The sequence below is a fragment of the Watersipora subatra genome, chromosome 2, assembly GCF_963576615.1.
Source record: "Watersipora subatra chromosome 2, tzWatSuba1.1, whole genome shotgun sequence".
Lineage (NCBI taxonomy): Eukaryota > Metazoa > Bryozoa > Gymnolaemata > Cheilostomatida > Watersiporidae > Watersipora > Watersipora subatra.
The window spans coordinates 43598744-43610867 of NC_088709.1; the positions used below are offsets into that span (position 1 = coordinate 43598744).

Consider the following 12124-nt stretch of genomic DNA (forward strand, 5'->3'; position numbering starts at 1 on the left):
CAGCTTGAGTGCCACAATCATTGGTTGTGTGCTATGAACAAAACTGCCTCTTCTTTATTTAGTTTTATGTTATTTCTTTATTTTGTTAAATAATAATTGTCTTAATAACTAAATACTAACTAAACGTTTACTTTTGTAAAATTTCATTTTACACACGCCTTAAATTTCTGCCTCAACATTCGTTTAAATTGAACAAATTCTAAGGTCAATCACTAAAGACTATACAAACACAAATTTTCACATGGACAGTTGTATGTTACATTATTTTGAGTAGAAATGTAATTTACATTCTTTCTTCGTCTGTCAGCCAAAGAACATTGATAGATGTATATGTTGAACAAAAATAAATCTTTGGCGCAAAAAGTTTTCTTACCCGAGCAACAACGGGCATTTATCTAGTTGGGTAATATATACAGCTGTTACACTGAGTGTGCTACATCAAAAGATATTTTTCTGTGGCTTTACATGAATGAACTGCCAGCAAGATCACTCCTGAGCTGGAGTGCATGAGAAAATAAAAGTGAAGTATCCTATTGCTGTTTCGTTCATAAGAGAGTTTTTGCCATTCAAGATATATTCTTGTCAAGCATCAATTTTATTCAGCTGAAAAAGCAAGTTATGGCCAATGTTATGTGCCTTTTGGTTAGCACTGTTTTTCTGGTATACTTCAAAAATATAAACCATAGATATAGTAGGGTTTACTATATTTATGATAAAACCAAATAACTCAGAACAAATTTACTCGCATAAATAAAAAGAAATATTTTTTCATTTTATAATTCTTGAGCCCTTAAATCTTAAATGTTTCCATAAAGTTAGGTTCATCAAATGTTTTGGCTCCAAATGAAGTTAACAGAAAGCAGCTGTTATATTTTTGCATGCAAGAAACAAAGTGTTCCCAATCAGTATTACTACCTTGGAAAAAGTGCTTCTAAATAGATGAAATATTGTCAGTCAATACCTTCAGTTGGATTTTACTGTTTTTGCAACAAATTCTAGGTGTTTCCTTTTCTCTGTGAAGTACATCCTCATAAAAAGCCCACGATTCGTTTTCTACTGCGCTTTTGGATCATAACTTGAAGCAAAATTTAATGCCTATGGACAGTAACCCACTGGATGGGTATGACATTCGTTAGAATGCACTAGTTGGCTGGTCACCAGGTATGTAGGGCCTACCTTGAAAGCACTGATGGCGAACTCGATCTAATTGTTGGCATGTGTGACTCTGGCCACGGGTTTCAGCAATCCTAGCTGCTGCTGTGCGCTTTTTGTTTTAGTGTTTTATGCCTGGTTCTGCTCAGTTTTTTCAGCTTCCTTAGTTGCTGCCACACGTCTCGAGCTTGGTTCTAGTCATTCTTGATATTGGGCTCTTGTTTTCAATTGTCTTGTTACTTCACACTTTCTACCTTGTTCATGCTGTGCCTCAGCTTGCTCTAAAGTTCTGGTTATTTCTACTTTCTTTCTGTTTGATGATTATAATATGTAGGAGTATTAACCCTTTTCAAAATTTATTAACCAAATCAAAGGTGTAGCGAAGGTATACTGAAAGTGAAACTGCCAGCCATAGAACTGGAGCTAGCAATGAATATTCAGGAGTCATTTTGAAATCAAAAGATTTGCATTTAGATGAAAGCTTTGACAGAAGCAGAAGTTGGAATTGCTAACCAAGTAAGTTTATTTGAGCATTTAAATCTTTTTATAACTTATAGCAGACGGAACTAATAGATATGACCTACAAAATCAGCGATGCTCGGGAACCCAGTTATACCGAAGACATTTGAAGAGTTTGAGTCTGTTCTGTTAATGTGTACGATTAGAAAGCCTAATATCTTATCCTACTATTCCACTAATCCACTAATTAATTATCTACTTATCTAGTAAAATGTCATGAAGCAGGTTTTAATGGTTTTTAACTGGTTGCATTTTGCAGACAATTCTAAAGATCCCAGTGGAAACAAATTGTTCAAATTAGGAAATGTCTATAGCAACTTTCTTGCAGCCAATTCTGAGTTCCAAATTGCACTGAGGATTGACACGTTGGAGCCGCACACACTTGATAACAAAATGATTAAAGAAATAAATAGTATTATAAGATCATATAAAAGAAGTATGGTTTAAAGTTACAGACAAAAACAAAAAGATTTATGATGACCTTGACAGGACTTGAATCCACAATATGCTGCTTGCAAGTCACATGACAAATCCATGGAGCCACAAGGTCAGTTACTGAACAGGAAATATTTATTTGAAAGGTAATCATGTTATTGGTGTTTGTGTTTTGGTCTTTGAAGGCTGTGTAGCTCAGCTAATCAGAATTGAGCGGGCAAACACATAGAGGATTTACTTTATACTTTTGTACATATATATACTGTACATGTACATACATATGTATACATACATGTATTTATATATCTACATTAATATATATACACACTTGTACCTATACATAGGCCTACATATACATGTATATAGATATATGTGTATGTTTATATGATATACATATAACTACACAATTTTTAACTAAAATTTCTCATAGCAGCTACAACATTGTTACAGCTACAACATGAACACCTGTGGGTTCGGGGCGGTGTAAGCCGCCTCAACGGGGTTTGGGGCAGTGCCCCGGAGCTTTGGGCCTTTTAAGTATCAACAACCCTCAAAGTATGCATAAATGCAATCAATTGTAAGCATCAAAATCTACATAAATATATTGTTTATGGTTCATGGTAGACACAACATTTTCTTTATTCCATGAACGATACAAAACCCATGACACTAAACAGATTTCTGTAAGGAACATTGACAGAACAAGAGCTATAACTTCTTTATTGCAATAGCTCTTGTTCTGTCAATGTGTCTATGGCAGAAATCTTTCACAACTGATTTTGTATCTATTTCAACATTTTTATACATGCGTAATATCAGAGGATTGTTTAGACGAGCCTGCCCCATAGTGTTCTTCATCGATGTTTTGATTTACTTCAATGCAGAAAAGGATCTCTCACTCACTGATTAGTTTTATATGATAAGGAAAATGCAAGATTGGGGGTCTCCTTCACACCCCCACTATAAGTAATAAAGTTCAGTTTCCAAGTCTTATCAAAGTCTCACAAGATCACTCATTTGTCGAGATCACCACGGGGACAATATAGAACACTAATTGAATGCTAGAATGAACTAGAATGCTAGTTGAACAATATAGAATGCTAGGTGCTAGTAAATTAGTTGTTGGAAATTCCAAGTGAATGAGCTTAGACTGCAATTCTTAGTACTTAGCAGCTGAAAATCACTAAAAAGTTAGGGCCTAAAAAAAATACGGGCCTGATTTTGCTTGTTTCAAAGTGCACAAAAAGCAATTCTTTTTAGCCACAAAAAATAAAAAGATATTCTCTCTAGAAAAGTCTTGCCCCTCTTGAGTATTTTGTGTGTATTGAATACTGTACGTATAGTAGACTATGTCATGTTGTTTCTACAATCTAATAATGCCAAGTATATTCTAGAAGTTGCATGTGGCAATGCAACTTTTAAAAAACACTACAAGTTGCATAGGAAAAAGATCATTTTTCGTCAAGCTGTACAAGTACAGAGTTGATGCCACAAGTCATTGAGATAAATATAGAAAGTGTGTGTTTAATCCACACAAAAATTCATTTCATGAGTTTCATAGACTGTTTTGTAAGAAATATAAATATCAATGCAATAATTTAGTCTATGACCTACAGTAACATGCCATATATTGCCCTATTCAATGACTAGACTTGCCAATATTATTCAGAGTGAACTCTTTACATAAATGACTGAAATATACGAGCTCCAATTGCTTTCATCTAATTGGCTCAGTTGAAGTGATGGTTCAGCTAACACAACCCGTGCATCTGCAGAGCTATTTTATCAAAAAGGTAAGGCAGTCTTCAATACTTCATCACTTCAACATAAGAGGTCACAGTCGGTTCTTGGGTGAGTTTGTTAAAGGTTGGCTTGCAACAAAATTCACATTACAGTTATTTGGTATCATAAGATTCACCATTTCTTACTCTGTAGTGTTGTAGGTGCAAAATATACATGTATGGGAATGTGATTACAAGCTCTTAAAAGCTCAAAAACGAACAGTTAATCGCAGCCACACAAGATCGCCGTAGTTTGGAATCGCTTTCCAAAACGGCTCAAATGGGACGTAATTGTTACAGGATGGTTTCTGTTTACACTTTCATGCAACCTCAATCATCAAAATTTTTTCACAAATATACTTCACACATTCAATAAAACCATGTCTATTGTTCTTACGCGTCTGTTTTACCGTCATTGTAATGCTGTCACTTTTAGCAGTGATATCTTATAACTTACCATAAAAATTCATTTAATTTTTTAACCTTACCTCGAAGGAGTACATATCATTGTCTGATAATCATGACGAGCCTGTTGGTCACCTGTGATAATCGAAAAGTGCTGCAAAAATTATTTGCGAAGTATTGGGTCACATGATCAGATTACGGCTTGACGATTAGATAATGCCGAAGCAAAACTGTAAAGTAGCGAGCATCTATATTTGATACGGGGTTTTCGGTAAAACCCGAAGTGTTTGTCATAAACTAGTGCTACGATAAGTTTTATATTGAGCTTTTTATTGGCCTTTCAATTCACGTGAGAACATCACGTGACAAGACGATAACCAAACTGGAATGACGTCAGAGAAATAAACAGATTCAAATCTACGACGGCTTTTTGTTTTTGAGCTTTTACGAGCTTGTAATCACATTCCCATATATTTTGCACCTACAACACAACAGAGTAAGACATGGTGAATCTTTTGATACCAAATAACTGTAATGTAAATTTTATTGAAAGTCAACCTTTAACTAATATAACAGTCTCCTGGTCTCAGACTGTCTCATTCTGACCGAGTATTATGTTTCGATTCAAACTTTTCAATTATTGAAGTATTTGTACTGGTCTGGTCAGCTAAAAACTTTTAATGAGTAGCAAAGAGGTCTAAAATTAGCTGGTAAAATGAATTTTAGAATAAAAATGATTTTTTGATTAGACGCTAAAAGTTAAGTCAGCTGTTTTTGTGCTCAAACTGAATCCGATAAAATATGACATCAGATGCGGTGAGGTGTATTTAGTCGCTATTAGTATATTATATGTTGGTTAATAGTATATTGTAACTTGATTATTAGTATATTGTAATTTGATTATTAGTATATTGTACGTTGATTATTAGTATATTGTAACTTGATTATTAATATATTGTAAGTTGATTATTAGTATATCATACGCTGATTATTAGTATATTGTAACTTGATTATTAATATATTGTAAGTTGATTATTAGTATATTGTAAGTTGATTATTAGTATATTGTAAGTTGATTATTAATACGTATATTGTAAGTTGATTATTGGTATATTGTAAGTTGATTATTAGTATACTGTGATTTGATGTGATCTTGAGTCATTCACCTTGAGTTTATAAGACAGAGCAGAGTTTGCTCTCTCCAGCACATTACAACATGGTGCTTATATATGTCACTAAATAACTTGCACTCTCTTCAACTTTCTTCTTCTTTCTCTTCAAAATTCTCTTTTTGTCAACATATTTCAGTCTAACCGAGAGCCCTCATAATTGTTGCACATTTTGAATCGATCTAAACTTTATTTCGCAGACCAATGCTGATTAAAGCAAATCAAGCTGTGTAAAAAGAACAATTATATATCTTAGTATCTTGCATCATAGACTATGTTGCTAGTTTTTACATGAAGCTAACTCATTCTGATATTCGCTTTGTGAGAAGATCATTATCTTTCAAATATTCCCATAAGATTACATGACATATTGTTTTATGAATGCCATAACAATAAATATACCAATTGAACATATCGTAAATTCTAGACATTAAATAAAATTATGCTGAGTTAGTAAATAATTGACTAATTAAAAACTGATAAAATATATTAAAATATGCTAAATGAATAGAACTAAATGATTAAGATAAACTGAGCAATAAAAGCAAGAATATTCAATAAAAAAATATTTCTGTTGTTACTTTTCTGCAATGAGACAAAAACAGCAGTGTAGGTTAGCACTACGTAGTTTTTTGACTATTATATGATGATATACAGTTTAACTTAATTACTCTAACTTGACATAAAAAAAATTTTTAACATTTTCATTATAATATACATGTTTGGTTTGTTTTATATCTTTGACATTTTACTTTATGTTCACCAGTCTCGTCCCTTGAACTCAAAAACTGCAATGTTTTGAGAAGCCTCAGCAGTCATATGTTGGAAATTGCTAAACTGTATACGTAAAGTATATCACATGATCATACCACATCATTTTCACAAACATTAGGTAAGTTGTAAATCTTTACTCTTTTGTCAAATCATATGACATACTATCTGTGCTCTTTCATAGACTCATGTTACATATGACTCATGTTACATATGACTCATGTTACATATAACTCATGCTACATACAACTCATGTTACATATAACTCATGTTACATACAACTCATGTTACATATGACTCATGTTACATACAACTCATGTTACATATGACTCATGTTACATACGACTCATGTTACATAGGGCTCATGTTACATATGACTCATGTTACATATAACTCATGTTACATATAACTCATGCTACATACATGTATGACTCGTGTTACATATTACCTGTGCTAGCTCCCAAAAGGTTTTGATCAACATCAAGATGGTAAACGCTAAAATACTAAATGTTGATGAGAAGAGAAACAAGTAAACTAGGGTATATACACACAAGCCTCATTTAACTAGGAAAGACCACTCCAACAAACAAAGATACATATTGGTTACGGTGAATGTAAATTCTGTCTATAAAATAGAAAACTTTATAAAATCACAACGGTTTGTTAGTTGACGAATCCCACAAGGTGACATAATCTCCTTATCACAAAAAATTCTCCTATCAGCCATGTTTGTTGTCGGAGAAGTCTACTCATACAAATGGAAGCGAGAAAGGATGGAGGCTGGTATTGCTGGTTGGCCTTATTTGCTATGACAATATCGATGATAATCATGTGTGCTTCAACTTATGGTACCATTGCTGTTTTACTCTACGTCTGGATAGATATGTTCAACCTGTCCACAGAGATGGCAATCTGGGCCCCATCTGTCTTGTATGGAGCACTCTTTCTCACTGGTAGGATTATTTATTACAACTAGTATTCTGGTAGTCTGGTGATCTGTTTGAGATCGTCATGTGTAATAACTATGCACACAATTATTCTTAGATGTTGAAGGGTGGTTGAGTGGTGCAGGTGGTAGCACGCTTGGCTGGGAATCTGAATACCTGGGTTCAAATCCCAGGTGGTGTAATCTTTTTTACCAACACTCAGGGGGGTTACAGACAAATGGTTGAACACGGTTTATATTTTTTATAAAAACTAGTGAACTGACAGTCCAGCGCACCGTGAGAGATCATGTGTATTAACTATACACACAATTATTCCTAGATGTAGTAAGGTGGCTGCGAGGTTTATTTGTAGCGCACTTGGCTTTGCTATAGGTATTGGATTTACTAATTGCTATGGGCTGGATTTCCATTTGCTGTAATCTTTTTCCTAACGCTTTGAGCGTGGCTTTGAACAGCCAAAAATATACAGCTCTTGTTATAGTGAAAACTTATATTTTTTTTCAGCACCTGACCACCTTTTACTATTAAGATTGCCTATAAAAACTATAAATACCATAAAAATATAAAGATATACTATACAATACCATAAATAGAGAATTAATAGCATGCTGAAGTCAAACTGACCTGTCAAAAGGTTTGTGCTTGGTTTAAAAAATATATTTTATGCGGTATCTTGTTCAAAAAAGACATTCAAGCCATACAATCAACACAATCTGATCTGGCTAACTTATGTGATTCACATAAACATGTGAGAAATTCATGTTGGTCACATGATTAATTAACTTTCATCTAGCATATTCTCAGCCCAATACATTACTTAATGGCTTCCAACATTCTTTGGGTGATCAAGCCATACAGGTGACTTGAGCAACCTGCTGATTAAGGTCCTTGTTAAGGTATATATTATATGCTATCATATTATGTTTTATTATGGTATACTATATGTTATATGATACTATATTGTATTTGATATTATAATACATTATACATGTACATTGTCATGTCACATTATCTTGCAGTATATCCTATCACATTATAGCATATAACAATATATTATATTGCATTTATTGTAATTTATTACATTATTCATATGATATATTATAATATATTTTCTCTAATTAATTTTACTACTTTATGAAATATAAGACACCCTATCATATATTTTTATATGGTGTAGTATTATATTTTACTAAATTAAATTATATTATATTTTAATATATTTTTTTATAATATATTACTTATTTTGCTATATAGTAGATTGAATTGACAGATTCACATTCTTTCTTCAGTTTGTTTTTATTTTTGATACAAGTTTAAAAACTGAGTGTAGCATTTTGGCATTCGCTGAAACAAATTACTAATTTTATTGCCAACAGAAGTCAAACTTCAATAGCATTTGATGCTTTGGTAAGCATTGCAATACTGTTATTTTTGTTAATATAAATATCTGAAATATTCTTTTGTCAGGTCCTCTTATCTCATTAATCATAGACATCATTGGAATATGGAGGGCACATTTTCTGGCTGGAGTTATCTTATGTGTTGGAGCTGTGGCTACAGCCTTTGCTACACAGTTTTGGCATGTGGTGATCAGTTATTCTTTACTACAAGGTTTGTTGGTCATTCTTTAAAAGAAGACAACTGCTGTAAGATATATTTTTTGTTCAGCTTACGAGTTTTTCATAAGAGAGGAAAACTCCTGCAAATTATGTTTATGTTTATTGTCTAGTAGCTTGATACGGTTTATTTGTCAAAATACAGTAACAAAAACAGTAACTGTAACATTTGTTTGTTATTCAGTCAAGTAACAATTAGTGGAATATACTCTGCTGCTTCCAGTGGAAACAATTTATTAAACAATATACATATATATATATATATATATATATATATATATATATATATATATATATATATATATATATATATATGTATATTGTTATATTGATATATTGATATATTGTACGTGTAGAATATATATATATACTATATATATATATACATATATATACAAAATGTATATACATATATATACAAAATGTATATATATATTACTTCTCCTCTGAATCATTGTTTCAATTCATGATTGATTGTAAAACGTGTGACTTGCCTGTGTTGCTAGTTTTGACTAACTGCTGAAGTGCTAAAGCTGATACAGCAAAAATTAAAAGTCAAAAGTTTAAATTAAAAAATTAAAAGTCTACAAAAATTATTTTATGATAAACTTCATCGGAGTTTATCATACATGTAAAATATTCACCTTCTAGGAAGGTGAATTGTTGAATTAAGTAAGTTTTTATTTTGTTTAATTGTACATTTTATCTCTTTTTACTACGAAATAATAATTTCGATTGTATATGTAATGTTTCAAATTTTTATGCATGATTTCAGGTCTGGCAGCAGGCATGTTGAATATGACAAGTGTCGGAGTTGTGTCCACCTACTTTGACAAGCATAAAGACAAAGTCTATGCAGGAATAATGGCTTCCACCTCAATGGGTGTGCTCATAGGCCCAGTGCTGATGGAATATCTCATAGACATGACATCATACCAAACTGGGATCCTGATAGGAGCAGCAGCATATTTGTTAATATTTCCTGCTGCCTTAATCTACAGAGGTACATTTCGTCCAAGGAATGATGAGGATAAGTCCATTGTAACATCTTACAATAACAAAGCAATTATGAGTGATAGTAGCCACTCTCTCTCTTCTATAAACCACACGCCACCATGTGAAAGGAAAACGTGTTCTTCTAATGTTGATAATATTTACACTGTAGCTATAGAAAGTGATATCGACAAACGTCAAGACAATATTGACATCAATTTTAAGAGTAATGAAACGCAACAGAAAAATGTCAGTATAGGTAAGAAATTAAGGTCAAAACTACAAGCCAATCTAGCTGTCCTAAAAGACGCTCTATTTATTTTCTACATGGTTTACTTCATGGCTATATCACTAGGTGAGAACACATACTATTCCTTGGCTGTCGACTATTCTGTGTCCACAAGAAACATTCTCACTCTCAAAGAAGCTTCTCTAGCAATGAGTGTAACAGGAATATGTGTTTTGGCTGGCAGCGTTGTGCTGATCTTCCTATCTCATTGGTCGATTGACAGACAGGTTTTTGGTATAGTGACATCAACCCTGCTGAGCTTGTCACTCTTGGCTATGCCACTAGTAGAAAGTCCAGCTGGAATGTTCGCTATCAGTGTTGTGTTTGGGTTAATGGATGGAATGTTTGTCAGTGGCATATCGTCACTCATCCAGTATCAGTTTGGACACAATGAACAGTTTTTGACTAGATTCTCATATTTGATGTTGATGGTGGGTGTTGGCTCAGTTATTGGACCAATTGGAGCGGGTCATCTCGGAAATACAGTAGGCATGGAAAATTCTTTTTATTTTTTAGGCGGTGTTTCTCTCTGTGGATCAATTTCTTATGCTATTTATGTCATTTTTATCAAGATAAAGAACCAGATATAGCTGCATGTTTATTGAGAGAAATAGCATAAACTACTTTTCAATAAAAGCAGCCAGTTTTTGTGGTTTGTAGAAGCAAGCTGAAAGCCCAAGTAGTATCCCACATTTTTTAATGCTCCAATACTTCACTATCTACCAATTACAATATTTTAAATAGAATTCTATATCACATACTAAATAATATTATAATACAATGGTTATTGTTTCCACCTTCTTATTTCTTTAAATATTGATTAGTAGATCATCTTAGATGAGAAACAAAACTGAAGCCATCAGAAGTATTGGAAGTTGGTAGCATGGTATGTGCCAGCTGGTGTTTTATAACAAGTAACTATTTATATATTCCCCACGGCTCTAGTTAATACTACATCTCAAGTGTAACAAACATTCACTATGTTTCCATGGTGCGCAGTACTGCGAAGCAGCCCCCTCCGAAGTCGAGGGGATTGTACGTTTCCATGCTGCGCAGTGGTTTTCAGCAAATACCGCAAATTAGCCAGAGAAGAGAAATTGTATAAATCGAATCGCCTGATGGAGAAATAGAATCGATCACGGATACCGAACGTCATAAACAGTCTTTTTTATTATTCTGTCGTCATTATACTTTTATTTACAATACACATTCACAAGGTTTTACAAACCTTAACACACTTTTTACATAGTAATATATTTTTAATAAGTATTTTTAAGTAATATATTATTTAAACGTTAATTTAGGACTTGCCACCTATTTTTCGAAGTGTTGGCATCGATAACAAAGTCCAGGAAAGTAATCACCTCATCATCCTCGTGAATGCAGACTATAATTAAATTAATGTGAAAGAAGATCGGAAGAATAGTGAAAAAAACAAGATTAGCAGGACAACCTTTGTACTAGTTTATGGCCATCGTAAAATCTGTCTCCACGGCATGAGAGCTATGCGCAGCCACTGCGCAGTCGCTGTTTCCTTGCTGCGAATTTGCACTGGCTTCGCACTGATCAGTGCGCAGTGATTTCAGTGCGAAGACGCCGTTTCCATGATTCGGAGATAGCGCAACTCCGAAGCACTGCGCATCATGGAAACATAGTGATTGTGTGTTATAAATATTTAATAAAATGGGAGCTTTGCAACGCAACATGTATTTCTGGCAGGTACAATCTTCAGAGTACACTGAGTGTGCGAAAAAAACATTTTTGTGATTACTCATGAAACATTAGCTACCTTGCTTGGGCTAAGGGATAAATTGCGAGCATTTTTTAAAAGTAAAATGTTCGAAGCACACACACTTTGGTTCTTCAAGTCACAAGACATTTTTGTCTATATCCAAACTCCATTTGTGATTCAACATCAAGGTTTAAAGGAAAGGATGGGATGTTTGGTTGCTGAACAAACTAGGTAGTATGATATATGACAGGCATATACAGACAATATCTTTAAGTCTTTTATGTAAATCAGTTAAAATTTAATAGTGGCTTGCAT

The 12124-nt window shown here is 33.3% G+C and overlaps 1 protein-coding gene across 1 annotated transcript; it reads left to right on the forward strand.

The window, feature by feature from the left end:
• The first annotated feature begins 9593 nt into the window (after nucleotides 1–9593).
• Nucleotides 9594–10667, forward strand: LOC137388236 (uncharacterized). Its single transcript, XM_068074736.1, has one exon. It carries the CDS (start codon nucleotides 9594–9596, stop codon nucleotides 10665–10667), a length of 1074 nt encoding a protein of 357 aa, XP_067930837.1.
• Nucleotides 10668–12124: the final 1457 nt, after the last annotated feature.